Source organism: Schistocerca gregaria, chromosome 3 (assembly GCF_023897955.1).
Source record: "Schistocerca gregaria isolate iqSchGreg1 chromosome 3, iqSchGreg1.2, whole genome shotgun sequence".
Classification (NCBI taxonomy): domain Eukaryota; kingdom Metazoa; phylum Arthropoda; class Insecta; order Orthoptera; family Acrididae; genus Schistocerca; species Schistocerca gregaria.
In genome coordinates this window covers 916,102,966-916,128,361 of record NC_064922.1, presented here as the reverse complement: position 1 = coordinate 916,128,361, position 25,396 = coordinate 916,102,966, and the positions used below count along the sequence as shown (strand labels likewise).

Genomic DNA, 25,396 nt, shown 5'->3' with positions numbered 1-25,396 from the left:
AAGGGCAATAATTTTCAAATTATTCAAGGAAACAGTTCAAAAGTGACATTAAGACGCGTCTTTCTTCAATAACTCGAGAATCGTGGCCTCCAGCGAAATCATATCACCACAAAAATTTAACTACATTAAATTTCCTACAAAAAGATCCTGTTAATTTTTTCTGTAGGATAAATAGTTTGCGTGTGGCGAGCGCGAGTGTATGAAAATCTCGCACATTGTTTTTGAAGGCAGAGAGTTGCATAATCCCATAGGTAGCGGCAGCTGAATTTTGATAAGGAAATGCATCTGACCCAGCCATTCTCTCTTCCGCCAGTATGATGATTTCTGATCTGGATAGTGGTGACAATTAGGTATATCCACAGGCCCACACACAATGCTCCCACTGAAATGGACCAGAACGCCCCATACAATCCCATCAAGGCACAATTTTGCTTAGACGTAACACCTGTTCTGCTGGTTTCAAGGATAATTCGGTGTGTCCATGTACTGGCCTGACAAGTAGGCATGGGAATCATTCTAGGGAGCCAAAAGTGTTGACTCAATTTTTCATCAGAGTGACTGCTAATCGCGACAGGCTTAAAGGAATGTCGCGGCCATCAACACCAGAAGCATTCCATTCCTTAATCAAATTTTGCTACTTGCACCTGATACCACTCAAGAGCTGTGGAGGATGGTAAAGGACAGGAAGAGGTATTAGCTGTGGGTATCCAGCTTCAGAAATGATCATAAAAGTGTACTGTATGGGAGACTTAATGGATGCTCTCGAGCAGAAGTAGTGCAGTGATGAGAACAGTACACTGGGGCTTCAGGATGACACCACACGCAGCAGATCAATTGGCGAATGAGATACGAGTGTTGTGATGCACCTCGGCTGGACGCTCTTGTTACTCTTTTTGCAGAATATGTAATGTGATGCTGTGCCTTAAATCTCCACCAGTAAGTCGGTTGTATCTGTTTACATCTTGCAAAAGTGATTTGCAGAGTATCCATATAGATGTAGGTGCCCTGATATGGTGTCGAATGCACGCGGAAAGAATGAACAGCTACATCTTTCCATACGAGATCTGATTTCCCTTATTTTATCGTGGTGATCGTTCCTCCCTATGTAGGTCGGTGTCAACGAGATAATTTCGCATTCGGAGGAGAAAGTTGGTTATTGGAAATTCTTGAGAAGATTACGTCGCAACGAAAAACGCCTTTCTGTTAATGATTACTGTATCATTTCTGTGACAATATCGTCCGCTCCCAGTAGCTGAATGGTCAGCGTGACGGATTGTCAGTCCACTGGTCCCGGGTTCGATTACCGCCTGGGTCGGGGAATTTTCTCTGCCCAGAGACTGGGTGTTGTACTGTACTCATCATCATCCTCATCGACTGCAGGTCGCCGAAGTGACGTCAACTTGGTAGACCGGCACCCGGCTAACGGCCTGCCCGATGGGGGGCCCTAGCCATACGATTAAATAAACAAATTTGACAACGTCGCAACATCGAAATTACAGTAGCTTAGTACAGCCATCGAATATCATTAGCTGGGGTTAAGAATAATAAAACAACTCTTCTCTAGCTGCAACATATAAATTTATTAAATAAAACAGTTAAATCTGGTGGTGGTATTTGAAGTGCTCTCCCTCTCGTGCAGGGGTCGGTCGTGATGCGAGGTCCGGTGTCATCCTTGACGGAGCACGCGTCCGTCTAGCCGTGGTGGCCGTGCCCGCCGTATCCGTAGCCGCCGCCCCCGTGGCCGTAGCCGCCGCCCCCGTGGCCGAAGGCGGCGTCGTGGGCGTTGACGGCGGCGTCGCGGGCGTGCGTGTGCGCCACGGCGGCGTGGTGGGCTGCCTTGTGGGCGGCGACCTCCGCCGTGTCCTGCACGTAGCCGCCGGGGCCGACGGCGATGTGGGCGGGGCCGAAGGCGGCGTAGCCGGCGTGGATCCCGTGACCACCGCCGCCTCCGTGTGCGCCCCCGTATCCTCCGCTGAAGCCGCCGCCGTACCCTCCGCTGAAGCCGCCGTGACCGCCTCCAAAGCCACCGTGGCCGCCACCGAGACCCACATACCCGGCCCTGGCCGTGGCGACAGCGACGGCGGCTACAAGGAACACCTGCAACGGGTAATGGCGTAGACTCATCCGCTGACGTCATGCAACAGTGCTACACTTTAGAGCTGTGGGACTGAAATGACGAGTTGCTAGTTAAGGGAGGGTAGGACTTCAAACGAGCCGACGTGGAGCAAGAGAGGCATCACAGGACATTTTAATAACCAGTGTCTATACGTTTACAAATAAGTTCATAAAACTTTGTCAGAATGACAAGGAAGCAGTCGGAATTTACACTCACAGCAGTGGAAGTTCTAAAAAATAAAAAATAAATTTTTTTACATGTGAAATTTTATCTTTTTTTTCACTTACTAATGGCAGCAATTGTTGCTATAGGTACACTTTTCTTCATAAGTAAGAGAGATTCTTCGATGAATTTTGCACAGCATACACATCACACTAAAAGGTGTTTGAAACTGTAGAATTTTACAAATCTATTAAAAACTGTGTTAAAAACTGAGGCAATTAACTAGTAAATTTGTGTTTTTTATAAACATGAAATTTAAAATATAACAGTTCGTTCGTTTTTTCATAGATTAAATAAATTCTAGAGTTTCATACACCTGTAAGTATGGTTTGTATGCTGTGCAAAATTCATCGAAGAATCTCTTTAACTTAGGAAGAAAAGTGTACCTATAGCAACAAATGCAGCCATTGGTAAGTGACAAAAGGTTGAAATTTCGCACGATGCTGTGCAAAATTCATCAAAGAATCTCTTTAACGTATGAAGAAAAGTGTACCTATAGCAACAAATGCAGCCATTAGTAAGTGAAAAAAGGAAGAAATTTCGCACGTAAAAAAGTGTATTTTCTTATGTTTTCGAACTACCACTGCAATGGGTGTGAATCCTGAATCCTTCCTGGTGTTGGTGACAAAGTTTTATGAATTTATTTGTACAAGTATAGGCACTGGAAATTAAAATGTCTCCTGCTCCAAGTCGGTTCGTCTGACGACCTACCCCCCTTAACAGAATACACAGCATGTCCTTCTGAATGGAGAGAAGTCATCAGTGTGTTGGTCGTTCTGTGCATCGAACATTCTTCCCATAAGCACGTCACAAACTTTACGATCTGATGTTTTCCGCACTGCCACAATTGCACCACTAAATGTGACTGTCAGTGTAGAGTTTCCACTATACAATACCTGAGCTTCTGCCTAGAGGAAATAAGCATTAATGGGTTGCCCCATGTACTTCTTGGAACGAAGCAACCAAAAATGTAGTATTTGTACTAGCTGTAGTTATTAGAGTGCAAATCACATATATTCTGATGTAATTTTGTTCAGTACATTGTTCGTAGTCACCAATAGAAATATCGGCACTAATATCATTACACACTGCATATAAGACACAGTGATATCTTCGGAATTTCGCGGATAATGTTGTATGCGTGCATTCAACTGAGCACAAAACACTGTCCTTTGCGACTCTAATGGCGTCAAGCGGAAGCTCATTGGAGCTCAGGGGGAGCGGTCTATTGTGTTTTCAGATGAAAGCTGGTTCTGTGTCAGTGCCAGTGATTGCCGTGTGCTGGTTAGAAGGACGCCATTTCAGTGATGGCAACCAACATGTCTGCGTGCTACACACAGTGCACCTACACGTGGAGGTACGGTCTGTGGTACGATTTCGTATGACAGCAGGAACGCTCTGTTGGTTAATGCATGCACCCTAACTGCACATCTGTATGTTGGTGATTCGACTTGTTGTACTGGCATTCATTAATATCATTCCAAGAGGGGTTGTCCAACAAGATAACGCTCGCCCACAGACCGCCTCTGTGACTTGTCGTGCCCTACAGGGTGTCGACATGTTGCCTTGGCCTGCTCGATCACCAGATACGTGTCCAATCCACCACATTTAGGACGTCATCGGACGACAACCCAGCGTCGTCCACAAACAGCATTAACCGTCTCTGTATTGACATACCAATTGCTACAGACATGGAACTCCACAAACTGACATCCTACCCCTGTACGTCAAAATGTATGCACGTTCGCATGCGTGCATTCCACATTCTGGTGGTTACATCAGTTGTTTGTGTACCGGCATTTCACATCTGCAATGGCGAGCTTATCTCACCCCTACATTAACCTGTGATCTTACAATGTTCATCTCTTAGGTATAAAACTGTGTTACCAAAATATCATTACTCAATACTAATTATTTTTGGCGTTGTGATTTTCTTGCGTCAGTGTATGATGTCTTAAACATTAATGCACATTCGATTGAGTGGTGTGCAGGATCCTGGCAATGCAGCGAAAATTTAGTTTCTCGCAGCATCTGCAACGTTGAACAGGCCAGTTTGTGTCATATCACAGCATTGGTATCGGTTCACAAGATACACTAAAGTCCTCAAGGCTAGCAACTATATAGAACATCCCAGTAAGTTTATCAACACTATTCACTACCCCCGACCGAGTATCTTTTACAAGTAGGCAAGATGCCATCAACAAAGTATGTTGAACTTTACGTAAACTGGGCCGGCCGCGGTGGTCTCGCGGTTCTAGGCGCGCAGTCCGGAACCGTGCGACTGCTACGGTCGCAGGTTCGAATCCTGCCTCGGGCATGGATGTGTGTGATGTCCTGAGGTTAGTTAGGTTTAAGTAGTTCTAAGTTCTAGGAGACTAATGACCACAGCAGTTGAGTCCCATAGTGCTAAGAGCCATTTGAACCATTTTTTTTTTACGTAAATTGAAGATTTCATGTATGCCGACGAGCACCAGTACGGTTTTCGCTTCCTACCAATATTGAGCATTTTAAGAATACAGTGCATACACGATGAGCGTAATTATGCGGACACGTGACAGATTTAGGTAAGCTTGTTTTGAACTATGGCTATAAAAGTCTTACGCTGAAAGATACGAGATGTCAGGCCTCAAATACCTCATTTACGATACCGCCACCCGCAGCACGCTATAACTGTTACTAAAGACTTACCCCTTTTACTCTATATTGTGCATTACTCTTTTTCTTTTCTTGTTTTGAAATGAGTAAAGAGAATCATACTGATCTTTCATGGGGTTGGAGCACAGCTGTCCCACTAGAAAGGATCGGCAATACCTATGACGGTGTCAGTTCTGCTTTCGCAAAAGCAAAGAACACTGTTGCGAGAGGGAGGCGGAGTTTGTTCTATAACACCTCCCCCCCCCCTCTTTTGATTACTCTCCCGGCCAATTGCCACGTTACAGTGTCCATACACAGTATAGCCTACAATTAGCAAAGGAGTAGTAACTCGCACTAGAACGATTTCTACATCGCCGTTCATTTTTCTACATCTACGTCTACGTGATTACTTTGCTATTGCCAATAAAGTGCCTGGCAGAGGGTTCAATGATCCCATCGCTATGAAAAATGCCTTTGTTTTAATGATTGATACTACAATTCACGTATCATGTCTGTGACACTATCTCCCCTATTTCGCTATAATACAAAACGAGCTGCCCTTCTTTGTACTTTTTCGATGTCATCGGTGAGTCCCACCTGATGCGGATCCCACACCGCACAGCAGTGCTCGAGAATAGCGCGGACAAGCCTAGTGTAAGCAGTCTCTTCGGTAGACCTGTCGCTCCTCCTAAGTGTTCTGCCAAAGAATCGCAGTGTTTGGTTTGCTCTACCCACAATATTATCTATGTGATCGTTCCGATATAGGTTATTTGTAATTGTAATCGCTAAGTATTTAGTTGAATTTACAGCCCTCAGATTTCTGTGACTTATCGCGTAATCGAAATTTAGCTGAATTGTTTTAGTACTCATGTGAATAACTTCGCACTTTCCTTTATTTAGGGTCAATTTCCACTTTTCCCACCATACAAATATCTTATCTAAATCATTTTGCAAGTCGTTTTGATTATCTGATGACTTTACAAGACGGTAAATGACAGCATCATCTGCAAACAATCTAAGAAGGCTATTCAGATTGTCTCCTACGTCGTTCATGTAGATCAGGAACAATAGAGGGCCTATAACACTTCCTTGGGGAACGCCGGATATTACTTCTGTTTTACTCGATGACGTTCCATCTATTACTACAAACTGTGACCTCTCTGACAGTAAATCACGAATCCAGTCGCACAACTGAGGCGATACTCTGTAGGCACGCAGTTAGGTTAGAAGAGGCTTGTGAGAAACAGTGACGAGAGCCTTCTGGAAATCTGAAAGTATGGAATCGATTTGACATCCCCTGTCGATAGCACTTACTACTTCATGAGTATAAAGAGCTAGTTGTGTTTCACAAGAACGATATTTTCTGAATCCGTACTGACTCTATGTCAATAAATCGTTTTCTTGGAGGTACTTCATAATGTTCGAATACAGTATATGTTTTAAAACCCTACAGCAAATAAACGTTAGTGACACAGGCCTGTAATTCAGCAGATTACTCCTACTTCCCTTTTTGGGTATTGGTGTGACTTGAGCCATTTTCCAGACTTTACGTACAGATCTTTCTATGAGCGAATGGTTGTATATAATTGCTAAATATGGAGCTATTTTATCAGCGTACTCTGAGAGGAACCTGACTGGTATGCAATCTGGACCGGAGGCCTAGCCTTTATTAAACAGAAGCTTTTCATTCCATAGTGAGATTTGATGGTAGAATTTCGAACGAGTTCTACAGTAAACGTAAAAATATCAGACATTTATAACTATGGAGAAGCTGTCCCTTACTCTTCCGTAAGCTTCTAAGAGAACACATGGAAGAAGGTTTCCTTTCCCTTAATTGCTCTAAGTCAGTCATGTAACTGCCATACTAGTATCATTTAATGAATGGAACCCTATGCTCACTTAGAAGAAATACATCGGACAGAGACGAGAAGGAATGTCCACACAACTGCTGTTCAAGCAGGTGATCGCTACTCACCAGGAAGGTCTTCATGTCAGGTTGGTTGTTGCAGCTGCTGAGGACTGTACCGTAGAAGCGCAAGCCACTAGCTTTTATACTGAACACTGATGCTGTGAAAGGGACGGTCCCACTGACCGTGGCCTTCCAGGTTCTATTCAAGTCAATGTCTGTGAAGCCACGCCGAATCGATCGCGCTACGAACTTGTAAACATCTACAGTTCCGTAGTAAAGGTGTCCTAATTCCCGCAGGAAAACACTGAATTTTATTTATTACTGAATATTAACCTCTGTTCTCGTCCTGAAATGTATCACTAAATAAACTTTGCTTATTAGAGAACCTCCTTTTTTGTATTATATCTTTCGACTTAAAAGATACACTGGTCCAAGTGTGCTGATTTCACGTCGGTTTGATGAAAAGTTTCGTATTCATGAATTATTTTTGTTATGTTAGCTTTCTAGTGAGACTAAATGAATACCGTAAAAGTGCGCGGTGCCATAGGTGTTGAAATTCTCTCCAGATGTCGCCCAAAATCAGCACAAAAAATACCTAGACGGTACTCGCAAAATGTCACTATCATTTCCTCTTGACGTTCAGTCCCTAATGGCGTCAGTATCCAAGCAATTTTAAAGCCTGTATAACTATTCTTTCTTACGCACTGTGCTTCACTGGCTATAAATACTGGGTGATTCAAACAGAAAGAACAGGTTTCCATTGTTTATTACAGACAAAGTATCAAAGACAGAAACATGTTTTGCTTATCATTGGATAAAGGAAGTTTGAAAGTTTTGTGTTCGTACGAAGACTATTATACACTTACCATGATCACCATACATTGCTCGAGAAACATCGAAACTGTAGTCCAAATCATTCCACACACGAATCAAGACGTCCTGCTTATTGAATCGTCGCCTTCAACCATTGGCTTTCTCATCTCTTGAAGAGCAGTTGCCATAGGTGTGACAAAGACTCAGTCTTTTATGTACACCCACAGAAAAAATCGCGAGGTGTGACTTCTGGTCACCTGAGAGGCCAAAAGCAAAGAACAAGGTCCACCTCTTCCAATCCAACGTTCTATGACGGTGTTGTTAAGATAACGCCGCACCTCGAGGTGAAATTGCAATCACTGTAATTCATTGGAAATTTTGTGGAGTTGAGAAAACAACCAATACAAACAACGGCGCAGCTGTGTCAAAACTTAGAACGTTCCTTTATCCAGTGACGCGCGCAATGTGTTCTATATTTTATACTTTGTCTTTAATAAAACGTGTTAAATCTGGAATGAGATTTTCGCTTAACAGCGGAGTGAGTGCTGATATGAAACTTCCTGACAGATTAAAACTGTGTGCGGGACCGAGACTCAATGTCGTGTACAGGCACAGGTGCCCATGCAGCTTCAACATGATACCACAGTTCATCAAGAGTAGTGACTGGCGTATTGTGACGAGCCAGTAGCTCGGCCACCATTGACCAGACGTTTTCAGTTGGTGAGAGATCTGGAGATTGTGCTGGTCAGGGCAGCAGTAGAACATTTTCAGTATCCAGAAAGGCCCGTACAGGACCTGCAACATGCGGTTGTGCATTATCCTGCTGAAATCGATCGAATGAATGGTAGAGATACAGATCGTAACACACCTGAAACGTAAAGTCCACTGTTCAAAGTGCTGTCAATGCGAACAAGAGGTGACCGAGAAGTGTAACTAGTGGCACCCTATACCATCACGCCGGTGATACGCCGGGATGACGGAGCTACCAATGTGCGTTCACCGCGATGTCGCCAAACACGAATGCGATCATCATGAAGCTGTAAACAGAACCTGGATTTATTCGATAAAATGACGTTTTGCCATTCGTGCACCCAGGTTCGTCGTTGAGTACACCATTGCAGGCGCTCCTGTATGTGATGCAGCGTCAAGGGTAACCGCAGCCATGGTCTCCAAGCTGATAGTCCATGTGGCTGCAAACGTCGTCGAACTGTTCGTGCAGATGGTCGTTGTCTTGCAAACGTCCCCATCTCTTCACTCAGGGATCTAGATGTGGCTGCACGATCCGTTATAGCCATGCGGATACGATGCCTGTAATCTCGAGTGCTAGTGATATGAGGCCATTGGGATCTCGCAACGCGTTCCGTATTACCCACCTGAACCCATCAATTCCATATGCTGCTAACAGTCATTGGATCTCGACCAACGCGAGCAGCAATGTCGCGATACGATAAACCGCAATCGCGATAGGCTACAATCCGACCTTTGTCAATGTCGGAAACATGATGGTACGCATTTCTCCTCCTTACACGAGGCATCACAACAACGTTTCACCAGGCAACTCCGGTCAACCGCTGTTTGTGAGAAATCTGTTGGAAACTTTCCTCATATCAGCACGTTGTAGGTGTCGCCACCGGCGCCAGCCGTGTGAATGCTCTGAAAAGCTAATCATTTGCATATCACAGCATCTTCTTCCTGTCGGTTAAATTTCGCGTCTGTAGCACGCCATCTTCATGGTGTAGCAATTTTAATGGCTAGTAGTGTATTTCCTCATGCATTGCGGCGATTGTAGTTTGTTTCGAGAGTTTCGTTGCCGAATTCAGATTCATTTTAAAATACACAACTAGACACAACTTTTACATTCATTGAGATTAGTTGCTAATTATTTTTCTAAACGCCTTTCTGGAACTGTTCTTGCTTCTCTTGTCTACGTGAACCGTCTTTAACTACTCTGCCTCCCAGGTATCAAAACGTATATGTCTTGAAGATTCTGTTTCCCACCTGTGACATTAGGATTCTGCAAATCCATCTACGACGCTTTCTTCTTATTTAGTCTACGTCCACTTCTTAAATCGAACCTGTCACCATTTACCTTATAAATAGCAAAAAATTCACTTCCTTCTCACATTCGGCTATATACCGCCTCTATATCCTCAGTGCCGTGTTAGTTTTCTACTCCTAATAAAGATAAACATCTCTTTAATACTCTAATTCCCCTGCTGTTGAGGGGAAATAAAAGTTACTCTATGGGGGAAAACTCAAGGCACACGTTTTGTGACGTTAAACAGTTTTACCTCACCAATATCTGTTAGTGACTTCCATTAAGTCTTCGTTTATATTCGTATAATGAAGTCTAATGTGAACAAAAACGATTCCATGGTGTCATGAATCTTCTGAAGACCTGACAATTTTGACAACTTCTTGGAAATTTAGACACAGTTACTTTGATTATTACAAGGTTTCCATGCTGAAACTAGTACGTATACACAAAAATGCACTGACGTGTATACTTTTCGTTTTTAATCAAACTGAACTACGTAACCCAGTACTTGTATTTTAGTAGGTACGGATTAAAAAAAATTGTTTACTGATATGCTTATTTGAAGCATATTTGCATTCGAGAAACGGTCAGGCATGTACACGGTAGTAACATCATGTAAAGGTGGTAAAAGATTTTACCCGTCTCTGAATGAGTCATAGTTCTGATGACAATACGAGTGAATAGAAATGTTAAACATTTTCTCGCAAGCCTAAAATGTATGTACGCTAACTTGAGCGTTTTTTTAATTACTGTAATAATCATTCACATTCCTCTCAGCACTCTTGGGAAATCGAAAAAGAGATTTGTTGGCATCTGCTATGATTTATAGTGCCATAACAAGTCCGAAATGCGACAGTACTTTAATTTTCACTGTGGTTCTGTACTTCATTTACACAACGCACAAAGTACAGTTGTTTCGCAGTGTTTATAAAGGCCATCCGCCTAGCTTCACTGCAGTATCGAACCTACAGAAAACTGCGCGAGCTTCGTGACTCAACAATGAGAACAACAAAAATATATTGGAATAGGACCATTTGAAATATCATATTCACTTTGGTTATATCGATATGTTGCGGTGTCTTTAGTTCTCACAGTAGTTTACAAATAATCAGTATACTTACATGAACAGACTCGACTCTTTATTTTTCAAAACTATTGTTGGTGAGGTACAGCAGACAACCAAAATCTTTGACACTGGAAAAGCAAACCCCATAAAACTGCTATGCAGCATTCAGTATGCCAATGAATTCTGTTGCCTAAGGCAGCAACAAACGGCCAAGACAACATAGCTCTCACAATCAGAAACTACTTCAATCCCGTTATCTACATCGGATGTCTTTTTGCGTCACATGTTCAGAAACGTCTAGTAAATACGTCACCATTGTAGGAATAAAAAAACCGCGTGTTGATTTTAATGTGAATTTAGGAAACGGAATTCAAGAACGACTTCCAGCCAGTTGCAAAGCTTTATAAAAAATGAATGTCTTGAGTGAGGAAGAAGCAATCAAGTCACTTCATTAATTGGTCTTGTAAAATACCTTGGACACTCTGGCGAAGAAACTGACAAAATCTTGCAGCAGTGGCAAACTATTCACTCGTTTATCGGGATCCGCTAAACTGGAAAACAGTTAACATTCCTGCTAAGACAGCCGAATATAAAGATGCGACTAGAGTAAACATATTCCAGGATATAAGTGATTTCGCTACTGCTGTTCTATCCTAACCTCATGCTAACGCCGAAGTAGAATGGGTGTTTACCTCCATGAATATTGTGAAAACCAAACTTAAAAATGGTTCAAATGGCTCTGCGCACTATGGGACTTAACATCTGAGGTCATCAGTCACCTAGAACTTAGAACTACTTAAACCTAAATAACCTAAGGACATCACACACATCCATCCCCGAGGCAGGATTCGAACCTGCGACCGTAGCGGTCGCACGGTTCCAGACTGAAGCGCGTAGAACCGCTCGGCCATACAGGCCGGCAACCAACCTTAGGAACAGACTCTTTCATCAAATTCTCTTCTTCTCATTAGAAACCAACTCAAGAATAAGAATATGTGTTGCTTGACTTATAATCTCCAAGAAGATGTTACTAACCAAGTCGGTGAAGGAAGACCAATACAATCCGGGGAGGCTTAACTTCTCCTTTAGTTAACACAGACGACGGCTCTGGAGGGATCTTCTACGATTTTGAAGTTTAGGTGAAAGTATCTAGCTAATAATTATATTTTATTTTGTGGAAGCGTAGCTTAATGTATTTACCGCAGCATGCTACATCAAAAGACCAATCAATGTATTCATCAATGGAAACAACATTAACTATAGGATCAGCCATGAAATCGCAAGAAATTAGGTATTCCATAAATATTTTGAGTTTCGTTGATGCATTTACATGGAACAGCTAAAATATTTCGAGATATCAGGGTTCGTCACATAGCAAGGCTGGAGTTATGAGTGCAATATCTGGGATTTCAATGTAACACGTTTAAAATGTCACACTGTATATATTTTACTTTACTGACAATCCCATATACACAGTTAAAAGCAGAATTTTAATAAAAAGCTCTCCCTCCTCAGGCCACGAGTAGCCTACCGAGACCATCCGACCGTCGAGTCATCGTCATGGAGGATGCGGATAGGAGGGGCCTGGGGTCAGCACACCACTCTCCCGGCCGTTATGATGGTATTCCTCACCAAAGCCGCTACTACTCGGTCGAGTAGCTCCTAAAAGTAAACTTTTGATTTTGTCTTTTCAGATCCAAAATCTGCGACACGAGTAATTCTCAATTTCGGTTGAGCGAAACACCCATGAAATTATTTTTTTTCGGTTGTTTGAAAGTGTGTATATGTTGGAATTAACTTATTTGTTAAAATAATAAAACCCTTTCAGTACCATACATCAATAAATTAATTTCATATTTAGTCTTTCACACCAAGTCTGTAAAATATCCATAGAATAAAAGCAAAATGGGATCATTAATAAATATATTGTAGTACATTATTGTCAGGTAGTAACCAAGAGCTGAAAATAAATATAGTTTCCCGCCCTCCGAGGTTATCTGTATTCTCGAGAAGTTTTAGCGACATCTAGGGGACTTATAGTGAATATTATTTTACACATCTAGCGGAATTTTTAACACCAGCTAGAGTCTTGAAAATTTATGCAACGGCACACTGCATTGAAGGAGACTAATCCGTGAAGTTACTGTTGATATGTATGTGAGAGAGGCAGAATAAAGCCTAAGGAACTTTGTAATTCAGATAACGTCAAATGTACGAAAAGTTGTGGTAATGTAGATTATTACGGTAAGATTGAATTTTATTTCCTTTAAGTGAGATAATCTTTTAGATTCGCACCTGTAACGGCCATAGCTTTTATCGAAAAAACTTACGACATTCGTTATATAGCATACCGAGCTTAAGCTAAGTAATTTTCATCTCGAGTAACACTTGATTAAAACTGCAATTTTTCTACTTGCACTGTCGAAAGAACACGTGGACACTTACGAAAGAAGAAAAACTACTAAGCGAATGTGGGTTGATGCGAAAAGGGTGGGCTGTGTCATGGTCTCAATTATCATATTCTGGCCACGTAAAACAACGAGTCTGAAGGCAGTGAACACAGTTCGATCCATGGGTGTCTGGGTCGTCGTAGTATCATTTGCTCCCTTGAAAATATAGTAGGACCATTTAAACACGTTACAGAGTGTAAAATTGACTGAAAACGAAGAGTTTCTCCACTTTTAAAACATTTTAGCTAGCTTCAAGGATTTCCTTCGTTCACAAGTGTGGTCACATAGATTAAGCAAAGTGCACAACTTAATCATAGCTAACACTTGGTTTAAGAATCACGAAAGAAGGTTGTATACATGGAAGAACCCTGGAAATACTAAGAGGTATCAGATAGATCATATAATGGTAAGACAGAGATTTAGGAACCAGGTTTTAAATTGTAAGACATTTCCAGGGGCAGATGTGGACTCTGACCACAATCTATTTGTTATGACTTGTAGATTATAACTGAAGAAACTGCAAAAATGTGGGAAATGAAGGAGATGGGACCTGGATAAACTGAAAGAACCTCAGGTTGTACAGAGTTACAGGGAGAGCATAAAGGAACAATTGACAGGAATGGGGGAAAGAAATACTGTAGAAGAAGAATGGGTAGCTTTGAGGGATGAAGTAGTGAAGGCAGCAGAGGATCAAGTAGATAAAAAGACGAGTGCTAGTAGAAATACTTGGGTAACAGAAGAAATATTGAATTTAATTGATGAAAGGAGAAAATATAAAAATGCAGTAAAAGAAGCAGGCAAAAAGGAATACAAACGTCTCAAAAATTAGATCGACAGGAAGTGCAAAATGGCTAAGCAGGGATGGCTAGATGACAAATGTAAGGATGTAGAGGCTTATCTCATGAGGGGTAAGACAGATACTGCCTACAGGAAAATTGAAGAGACGTTTGGAGAAAAGAGAACCACCTGTATGAACATAAAGAGCTCAGATGGAAACCCAGTTCTAAGCAAAGAAGAGAAAGCAGAAAGGTGGAAGGAGTATATAGAGGGTCTATACAAGGGCGATGTACTTGAGGACAATATTATGGAAATGGAAGAAGATGTAGGTGAAGATGAAATGGGAGATACGATACTGCGTGAAGAGTTTGACAGAGCACTGAAACAACTGAGTCGAAACAAGGCCCCGGGAGTAGAAACATTCCATTGGAACTACTGACAGCCTTGGGAGAGCCAGTCCTGACAAAACTGTACCATCTGGTGAGCAAGATGTATGAGACAATCGAAATACCCTTAGACTTCAAGAAGAACATAATAATTCCAATCCCAAAAAAAGCAGGTGTTGACAGATGTGAAAATTACCGAACTATCAGTTTAATAAGCCACAGCTGCAAAATACTAACACGAATTCTTTACAGACGAATGGAAAAACTAGTAGAAGCCGACCTCGGGGAAGATCAGTTTGCATTCCGTAGAAATATTGGAACACGTGAGACAATACTGACCTTACGACTTATCTTAGAAGAAAGATTAAGGAAAGGCAAACCTACATTTCCAGCATTTGTAGACTTAGAGAAAGCTTTTGACAATGTTGACTGGAATACTCTCTTTCAAATTCTAAAGGTGGGCGGAGTAAAATACAGGGAGCGAAAGACTATTTACAATTTGTACAGGGACCAGATGGCACTTCTAAGAGTCGAGGGACATGAAAGGAAAACACTGGTCGGGAAGGGAGTAAGACAGGGTTTTAGCCTCTCCCCAATTTTATTCAATCTGTATATTGAGCAAGCAGTAAAGGAAACAAAAGAAAAATTCGGAGTAGGTATTAAAATCTAAGGAGAAAAAATAAAACTTTGAGTTTCGCCGATGACATTGTAATTCTGTCAGAGACAGCAAAGGACTTGGAAGAGCAGTTGCATGGAATGCACAGCGTCTTGAAAGGAAAATATAAGATGATCAACAAAAGCAAAACGAGGATAATGGAATATAGTCGAAAAAGTCGGGTGTTGCTGTGGGAATTAGATTAGGAAATGAGACACTTAAAGTAGTAAAGGAGTTTTGTTATTTGGGTAGCAAAATAACTGATGATGGTCGAAGTAGAGAGGGTATCAAATGTAGACTGGCAATGGCAAGGAAAGGGTTTCTGAAGAAGAGAAATGTGTTAACATCGAGTATAGATTTAAGTGTCAGGAAGTCGTTTCTGAAAGTATTTGTATGGTGTGTAGCCATGTATGGAAGTGAAACATGGACGATAAATAGTTTGGACAAGAAGAGAACAGAATCTTTCGCAATGTGGTGCTACAGAAGAATGCTGAAGATTAGATGGGTAGATCACATAACTAATGAGGAAGTATTGAATAGGATTGGGGAGAAGAGAAGTTTGTGGCACAACTTGACCAGAAGAAGGGATCGGCTGGTAGGACATGATCTGAGGCATCAAGGGATCACCAATTTGGTATTGGAGGGCAGCGTGGAGGCTAAAAATCGTATAGGGAGACCAAGATATGAATACACTAAGCAGATTCAGAAGGGTGTAAGCTGCAGTAGGTACAGGGAGATGAAGAATCTTGCACAGGATAGAGTAGCATGGACAGCTGCATCAAACCAGTCTCAGGACTGATGACCGCAACAACAACACTGGATATTGTGTAATTAACGTCTCTTGTGAGGAAATTAAAGAATTTGTCAAATTTATAGGTTTGTTCTCGTTCATCTGATGCTTATACGTTTCTCTTTGTTTTGATACTTAGATCATGTATTTAGTTACAAATCATCTGTTGCAGCGAATATCGAAATACTAAAAAAATATTAGGCATTACAACAGTACTAGTGAATTACATCTGGAACCTGTCAACACATACAAATATCTGGGGGTGAGGGATGGTTCCATGGCAAATCACACAGATCCCATCAACTCGCGGTCATGAATTTCTCTGGTAAATATATATTTTAGATCTATATATCATAAACGTTCGTTTCATCTTATTTTTTGTAAATGGCACAGCCGTTTGAAAAATTGACACTACCGGCCTTTAGAATTGCTACACCAAGATGAAATGCAGATGATAAACGGGTATTCAATGCACAAATATATTATACTAGAACTGACATGTGATTACATTTTCACGCAATTTGGGTGCATAGATCCTTAGAAATCAGTACCCATGTCAACCACCTCTGCCCTAATAACTTCCTTGATACGCCTGGGCATTGAGTCAAACACAGCTTGGATGACGTATACAGGTACAGCTGCCCATGCAGCTTCAACACGATACTGCAGTTCATCAACAGTAGTGACTGCCGTATTGTGACGAGGCAGTTGCTCGGCCAGCATTGACCAGACGTTTTCTGTTGATGAGAGATCTGGAGAATGTGCTCGCCAGGGCAGCAGTCGAACATTTTCTGTATCCAGGAAGGCCCGTACAGGACCTACAACATGCGGTCGTGCATTATCCTACTGATATGTTGGGATTCGCAGGGATCGAACACGGGTCGTAACACATCTGAAATGTAGCGTCCACTGTTCAAAGTGCCGTCAATGCGAACAAGAGGTGACCGAGACGTGTAACCAATGGCACCCAATACCATCACACTGGGTGATAGGCCAATATGGCGATGACGAGTAAACGCTTCCAATGTGCGTTCACCGCGATGTCGGGAAACACGGATGCGACCATCATGTTGCAGTAAACATAACCTGGATTCATGCAAAAAAAATGACGTTTTGCCATTCGTAAACACAGGTTCGTCGTGGGCTACACCACTGTAGGCGCTCCTGTCTGTGATGCAGCGTCAAGGCTAACTGCAGCCACGGTCTCCGAGCTGGTAGTCCATGCTGCTGCAATCTTCGTCGAACTGTTCCTGCAGATGGTTGTTGTCTTGCAAACGTCCCCAGCTGTCGATTCAGGGATTGGGACGTGGCTGCACGATCCGTTACAGCCATGCGGATAAGTTGCCTGTCATCTCGACTGCTAGTGATACGAGGCCGTTGGGTTCCAGCACGGCGTTCCGTATTACCCTCCTGAACCCACCGATTCCATATTCTGCTAACAGTCACTGAATCTCGACCAATGCGAGCAGCAATGTCCCGATACGATAAACAGCAATCGCGATAGGCTACAATCCGACTTTATCGTAGTCAGAAACGTGATGGTACGTATTTCTCCGCCTAACACGAGGCATCACAACGACATTTCACCAGGCAACGCCGGTCAACTGCTGTTTGTGTATGAGAAATCTGTTGGAAACTTTTCTCATGTCAGCACGTTGTGGGTGTCGCCACCGGCTCCAGCCTTTTGTGAATGCTCTGAAAAGCTAATCATTTGCATATCACCGAATCTTCTTCCTGTCGGTTAAATTTCGCGCCTGTAGCACGTCATCTTCATGGTGTAGCAATTTTAATGACCAGTAGTGTATATTTTCTAATAACTCTTAAAACACTACAGATAGGGTTACGAGAATCTGGATGTTCAATCTGGCTTGTTACATAAACATTTCGCACAAAAGTAGCCACTGTACATCATTGCTGGCAGCGGTGGTCACGAGAATGTGCTAGCGAAAGAAGACGATCTTCAGTTGGCCATGTGGCACTGTCGGGAGCGAAGACCATCGAGGGAACACCATGGAATCATACTACAGCTGCAGTATCAATTTGAATAGCAGGTGTGACAAAACAAACTGCTACAAATCGGTGATTTCACGGACAGTTCCGAGCAAGACTCCCTGTAGCGTGCATTCAAGTGATCGCAAACCACCACACTTCGAGACTTGAGTGGTATCACGCTGGAGCTCATTGTAAAACGTGTTGTAAGTCTGTTGTTTTCTCTGCCTCGGTCGCAGTGATAATCGTTCGTTGGTTGGAAGGAGTGCAATCGTGGGTCTGCAACCACTGTCTGTGTGCTGGACATACGGTGCTCGGCCGGCCGGAGTGACCGAGCGGTTCTAGGAGGTACAGTGTGGAACCGCGGGAACGCTACGGTCGCAGGTTCGATCCTGCCCCGCGCATGGATTTGTGTGATGTCCTTAGGTTAGTTAGGTTTAAGCAGTTCTAAGTTTTAGGGGACTGATGACCTCACAAGTTAAGTCCCATAGTGCTCAGAGCCCTTTGAACCATTTGAACCATACGGTACTTTCGCCCGGAGTTACGGCCTGACGTGCGTTTCCATATCACAGCAGGACCACTGTCGTGATCATCCCAAGCAAGTTGACCGCCAAATTGTAAGTCAATCTGTTGATTCGAACTTTTGTGCTGCCATTCATGAGCAGAACTTCAGGTGGTGTCTCCCGACAGGATAACCCTTGTCCACATACCGCTGTTGTCACGCAGGACGCTCTACAGAGTGTCGATGTGTTTCCTTGCCCTCTCGATCTGCAGATCTGTCTACCAAGGAGCACTTATGGGACGTGACCGGACGACTACTCCAGGGTCATCCACAAACAGCATTACCCGTCCCTGTATTGACTGATCAAGTGCAACAGGCATGGAACTCTATATGTCAAACTGACGCCCGGCACAAGAAGGACGCATCCAGGCACAAGAAATAAAATTCCTAAGTGAGTGAAAGTTTTCAAACTAAAAGATAGGTTAAAGAATCAAGATGTTAGAGAAGAACTAAAAAAAATTTATCCCAAATTATAAAATTGTAGAATACAGAAGAAAATGGAACGACCACCTAAAAAGAATGGAGAGTGATTGACTGCCTTTAAAGGTTATAAATTATAGGTGACCAGGAAGAACAGAGTGAGGGATACCCAGGAAACGATGAGTACCATGGCAGTCAGTTTTAACTAGAAGAAAATGAAGAATAAGCAACAGCCACTCCTGCTAGTTCGAAGATTTTTCTCTTACTAGCTGGGTATATTGTTAGAGGTATCATTTTACATAATGCATACACGTTTGCATCCTTGCATTCAACATTCTTGCGGTTACACCGATTATTAATTCACCAGAACTTCGAATTTACAATGATTATCTTGCGCTTAAATATACCTGTGATCTTGAATTGTTAATTACTTAAATGTGTTACCTCTACAAATGTGTCTCCAAATTTTCATTACCACGTACTAATTACGTTCTGGTGTTGTGGTTTTTCCGTCAGTGTATTTAATCCTCATACTATGTCAGGAAACGACTAACTTTCCTCACTAGGCCAACCCAAGTCAAGATAACTTCGACCGCCATCTGATGACAGTTGGCTTGGGATGTTCTGCTTGGTTGTCCCGAATGTAAGCGGAAACCAATAATTCATAGCAGTTGAAACATTCTCGTGATTCTCTCATCATTCGTCTCCAGTTGTGGTCGAAAGGATTTGTTTGACATCTGTAGTTGGTATACCACAGTAACTCATTTATTCACTGGTCAAACATTTGGTATATTGTTAAAAAAGTCTTGTCACTTCGTTTTGCGTTTGCAGTTGTTACGCTGAAAGCTGTGTAATACTGTAAGTGTATCCTAGAAGTCATAAGTAACAGAATAATTATAGTAACCTTTAAGGACAGTGGAATCTGATTCATTGTAACCATTTCTCTCTTATTGTCCAGTCTTAAAAAGAGGTGTTCGAACATGAGTTCCTGAACCGGAGAAACTGCATTGATAATTACTACTATACAATAGGTTAAGTCTGGTTCCAAAATTAAGTAATTCACGCCGTTGAGATACACTGTAAGACGAAAGAAAGAAAGAAGCGACGCAGCACGAAGGAATTATCTGAATGGGGCCGAATCCAGTATATGTAATGTTATTATTTGGCTTGGCATTGAGTAAAAGAGCTGTTGGATCTCGTCCTGAGGGATATCGTGCCGAGTTCTGTCCATTTGGCGAGTTATATCCTCAAAATCCTGAGATGTTTGGAGAGCTCTGCCGATAATGGTCCAAACGTACTCAACTAGGAAAAGAGCGGCGACCTGGCGGGCAAAGATAGGGTTTGCCCTATTCTTTCTAAGACACGCATTAGAAGCTTTCGTCGTGTTGACAAGAGTATTATCTTGCTGAAATGTAAGTCCAGGATGGCTTGTCATGAAGGACAACGAAACGGCGCTTACAACATCATCGACGTGACACTGTGATGTAAGAGTGGCGAGAATGACAACCAAACGGATCCTGCGATGAAACGAAACGGCACCCCTGACGATCACTCCTTGTTGTTGGGTCGTATGGTGGGCGACACTCAGGCTGGAATCTCACTGGTCACTGGGGAGTCTGTTCGAAGCAGGGTTCATCAATGAAGACAATTATACTCGAGTCGATGCGTTTTCCTGGCCAAATTTTGTGAAATTGTAATTGTTTGTTTGTCTGTACATGCACTTAGCATCTATCGATCTCCGTCTCATTCGGGTAATTCCTTTCTAATACCCCCTTTTTGTCTGTGAGTGTACATTCGTTGAAATTATTTTTGTCAGATAATTATGCTTTTTTTCCAGGCTGGAGTCAAAACCAAGAGCACGGTATACCAGTTTCAAGAAAGAATGCAGCAAGATACATAAAATTTACTAGCATTTTTCTGCAGCTGAGATCTGCTTAGAACTGATATGTCTTCTCAGGGTCTCACTATACTGTTGCGTCACCAAAATATTTTAACGTTGTTCACTCCGGAAAATTACAAAAATGTTTTTGTTGCAAAAACATCCTAATCGTGCCACGCCTGGTGTACCAAACAGAATAAATGTAAAAGCACTGGTGGCTGTTAAGCAACGCTACGAAAGTGGGAAAATGTCAAAATGGCACGAGTCCCACTGTGTGATGACATATTTAATTCTATACACAAGACAAGATTACACAGCGTGATTCCTGTTCAGGTATCGCGTCATAATTTTGTCTGCTTGTGAGAAGATTGTGGCATAAATAGTGTAAGAAGAAGAAACGTTCACCAGAAACTGTAGGCAATTCGAAAGCGGCAGGACAGTAGCGTATCGACACAGCCGTTTATTGTTCTCCAGTTCTACTGCTCGCGTAAATCAGCATCCCACGACTAGCAAGTGAATATGGTCTCTATGGGTTCAAGAGCATCACTCTCAGCGCCATGCAGGACCTCAACGTCATCACATGAATAGCGCCAGAGAAAACAAACTTACTGTTCGCTCTGTCATGCAGTACTGTAGAGCTTCATCACGTACTTAAAGAGAATGGAAATTTGTTTACATCAAGAAAAGTATCCACGTGAACAGTGTGAGGATTTCTGCAGTAATATAGATTGTCAGCATGGCTACAATTTCTGTCGTTGCTCTTGATGCAGCAGCAGAGACAAGTGTTGGTATAGGGTGCTATTGAAACGAGATGTTGCAAATGTTACATAGGCGTACCTCAGTACAATACGTGTTCGACAGGTGACCTGATCAGTACGTTCTCAGTACCGCTCACCTAGTCATGGATTGCCAAAACACAACAAAGCACCACTGACAGCCAGTACAAACACAATATGTCAACAGCATGGAGTAATGCATTGGTGCGTGTGTTGTTCTTACCATAAGTTAGTTTAATTTAGTTTAAAGAGACTGTAATTCTAGGGCCCGATGACCTCAGCAGTTTGGTCGGCCGGTGTGGTGGAGCGGTTCTAGGCACTTCAGTCTGGAACTGTGCGACCGCTGCTGTCGCAGGTTCGAATCCTGCCTCGGGCATGGATGTGTGTGATGTCCTTAGGTTGGTAAGGTTTAAGTAGTTCTAAGGTCTAGGGGACTGACGACCTCAGCAGTTAAGTCCCATAGTGCTCGGTGACATTTGAACCATTTTGAACGTCAGCAGTTTGGGCCCTTAGGAATTCACACATATTTGAACATTTGGACCGTTAATTAGGTGGAAAAAGTAAGTGAAGGGTATTCACACAGATTTTAAAGAACAGGTTTATTTGTGTTTAATGAAAATGTAAAGCAAATCATCGCAACTTTTAGCGTTTTCTTGACAGGCAGATGAAGTTGACATGACAATAAATACATCAATTAAGTTAAACTGCTGGTTCTTCACCAGTGGTGTCCGTGAGCGAGGGCAGCACCATGCGCACCCAAAAGACCGTGTGCTGCGGGCAGAGCTGGCGCTGCGACGGCGACGAGGGGTGCGGCGTGGGCTGTGGCCAAGGGGGAGGCGTGGGCGGCGACCAAGGGGGCGGCGTGGGCGGCGACCAAGGGGGCGGCGTGGGCGGCAGAGGCAGCGTGGGCGGCGGCTGCGGCGTGGGCGGCGGCGCCGTTGAGGTGGGCGTCGCGGGCCTGCGTCTGGGCGACGGCGGTCAGGTGGGCGGCTCTGGTGGCTGCCACCTCGTGTGTGTCCTGCACGTAGCCGCCGGGGCCGACGTCGATGTGCGCCGGACCGTAGGCGGCCAGGCCCAGGTGGACGCCGTGGGTGCCGTGGGCGGCGACGACGGCGATGTGTGCGGCAGGGACGACACCGGCGTGGGCGGCAGGGACTACACCGTGCGCAGCGCCCAGGTAGCCTGGCCTAGCCACGGCCACAGCGACGACGGCGACGAGGAGTACCTGCGAACAGTGGGTACTTGCTGCGTACCACTCGGTCAATAGGAAGGATCGTGCTTACTCTGTCCACATCTGTGGGCACTTGGCAGTTAAAAATACTATTCATTCACTTAACCTTACTGACCTGGTATGGACCTGAACAGTAGCATGAAAGCGGTTGTTAATTTTAGAACTTTGTGGTCAATCCTTCCATAGCACAGTAGACACACTCATCTGACTATTAGGATATTTAGAGACGAACAATTTTCGTTCTTTGGCAGAATCTTGTATGATTTAGTAGAATATCTCTCATTTAAATTGTTTCAAGGTATATATATTACTGAACCTGACAAAAGTGCAACGTATTTAATTGTGAGTTATTTCCGATAAGCCAGCAGAGTAGACCGGCAACATTTTTGAGATATATCTCGGTCTGCATTGTACGAAAAATATCGCACGTTGCCAGTTTAGAAACACTTCAGGATTAATCCAATGGTTACAGCATTTTAGCCTGTGTAGTAGGTACAGAAAGCTGCTCGTATGTTCATTGAGGATGACCAGGGGCACTTAACCTGTGACACCGACCTTTTCTAATCCGAAGATGAAATAATATGCATAGGAATTAATGACATTTTAGTACTAGTGGGCACTTATGTACGTGAGTGGGGAAGTTAAAAATTTGTGCCGGACCGCTGTCTCCTGCTCACCAGGCAGGTGCGCTGACCACTACGTAACCTTGGCACAGTCACCGCTAAGCCATATCGACACAATGCCAATCGCAGTTGTACGGACTACCGTTAGACGCCACTAGTCTGACCTAAATTTTCAACTTACCCACAGACTACTGCCGTACAGCCCCTGCCCATCACCCTCAGTACTCGCGACCTTTCGCCGATTCCCCTAAGAGTTCGAGTGTAGTGTGCATTCGCACTGAAGAGATCATTCGCCTGCGTGTCATTATTTATACATGTGGTGTTTGTTCTTTCGGACATATCCGATGGAACAGGCACCACAGATAGAAGGTAAAATACGTTACTACAAGGATAAGAGGGCAGCAGATGTAAAGCGTATCAGTTGTTCCTTGAAAGCATCACAATCTTTCGTTGATTGCAATACTTTAGCCCTGTCTACTACTTTCTTCCTTGCAACGACGACTGTGAACATAACAGATTGTCATAAATCAGTGATCATACATGTTCGCTAGAGTAAACTGGTGCGAAGCATTCTTTGTGAAGAGCAGTTCTGAGGAGGCAAATGTGTTGTAACCACCAACGTTGAATAGTGGTTGTATATACGGATTACTTTCGCAGTTATATTCAATGCCAGAGTTCTATGCGGTGTGTCGAAATGGTGCCGAGTGAGATCGATGTTAATCATATTCATTTGCACCGTAATTCGTATGGGATTCTACGAGGGATATCCGTAAAGTAAGTTTCGATCGGTCAAGAAATGGAAACCACAGTGAACATTTTATAAAGCTTTGCACATACGTGTTCCACAATGGCTCTAGAACGCCTGTCGGTTACACCACTTCGCTCTTTTCAGTTCTGAGCCTATAATGAGAGCCTGTTGAGAGATTTCGCTTGATTGTATCCAGCCCACATTACAGAAATGTCGTACAGTTCCTTCTTCGTGACTGTTCTCGGTCGCAATCTGCAGGGGCAATGAAATGCTCCTGCAGCGTTTTCGATGGGAAGTGCTTGATCACCCGCACTACAGCCCGTAATTGGTTCCATCTGTGTTCCGTCTCTGCCCACATTAACTACTGCCTAAGAAGACAACGAGCTATAGATGAGCTTAGAGAATTGGCGGGAAGCACAGGCGGCTGCCTTATACGACAAGGGTATTGGAAAGTTGGTACAACGCTACGACGAATGTCTGAGTTCGAGTGGTGACTATGTAGAGCAGTGGCTCGAATCTGTTGCAGATCAAATATTTCTGATTTTCAAAGTGGCTTACGTTTCGCGATCAGTCCGAACTTACTTTCCGGGTAGCCCTCGTACCATTAGTATCGTTACTGAAAAATTTTAAAAGTTTTAAAACTCACTGGGTATAGTCACAGTGGTATAAACTGAGTTATAGAAAGTAACAGTCGTCCTATGGATTCACACCAATGTCAGGCTCTGTATTCCACTAATTTACTGAGTCTGAAAGCCTGTGTTCGCTAGGCGTACATATATATTCGAAGTGACTGTGGTTCAGTCCATTTAGTATCGTCACAATGGGAAAATAACAGTGGGAATTTGGATCCCGGTGGAAACTTTAAGAATATGTGCAGCGAAACCGCACGATGCCCGACAGCTACTCACCAGCAGGACCTTCATGGCGGAGCTGTTGTTGGAGCTGCTATGAACTGTACAGTGACACCGGCGGCCACGTCCTTATATACCGCGCGCTGGACTCGTGAAAGTACCAAACGAACTCGGTTCCTGGCCTTCCCTGCAGTAGCTGACTGTCTCTTGTCCCTGTCGTCTGGTTCTGTCGCCCCTAATCTCGCGTTCTACAGGTCTCCTTTGTTAGTTCAAGTACCCGAAATACCCATTCTTGTCCATGTATGCTTCCGACGTTATGTAGGAAGTCTAATTACTAAGATTCTTATACAACTGGTCTGATAAAAAAAAGAAGAGTTTTCTGCTGAAACGAACGAAAGACGACTTTTCAGGTTATTGTGAGAGCTACACACTGGCGTAGTACCAAACTAAGAGAGGGCGGG

The 25,396-nt window shown here is 43.3% G+C and overlaps 2 protein-coding genes across 6 annotated transcripts in view; both read right to left on the bottom strand.

Annotated features, from left to right (window-relative positions):
• LOC126355498 (cuticle protein 65-like) overlaps nt 1-25,396 on the bottom strand; it is a 336,678-nt gene that overhangs the window by 114,483 nt on the left and 196,799 nt on the right. Inside the window, exons 1-2 of one of the 5 annotated variants that reach the window (XM_050005819.1) lie at nt 24,993-25,038; nt 22,620-22,707 (exon numbers count right to left, since the gene is read on the bottom strand). The exons of 2 other annotated variants lie outside the window; for them this stretch is intronic. In XM_050005819.1, coding sequence (XP_049861776.1) covers nt 22,620-22,707; nt 24,993-25,007 — 103 coding nt within the window. In that variant the 5' untranslated portion in view covers nt 25,008-25,038. Of the gene's footprint in view, nt 1-22,619; nt 22,708-24,992; nt 25,039-25,396 lie in introns of those variants that run through there. 2 more of the 5 variants (XM_050005821.1, XM_050005817.1) reach the window with 2 other exon arrangements.
• On the bottom strand, nt 1,557-7,004 carry LOC126355520 (uncharacterized). The gene is made up of 2 exons (XM_050005863.1): nt 6,948-7,004; nt 1,557-2,097 (listed from the first exon to the last, which is right to left on the bottom strand). The coding sequence occupies exons 1-2, from the start codon at nt 6,960-6,962 to the stop codon at nt 1,693-1,695; spliced, it is 420 nt and encodes a 139-aa protein (XP_049861820.1). The 5' UTR covers nt 6,963-7,004; the 3' UTR covers nt 1,557-1,692.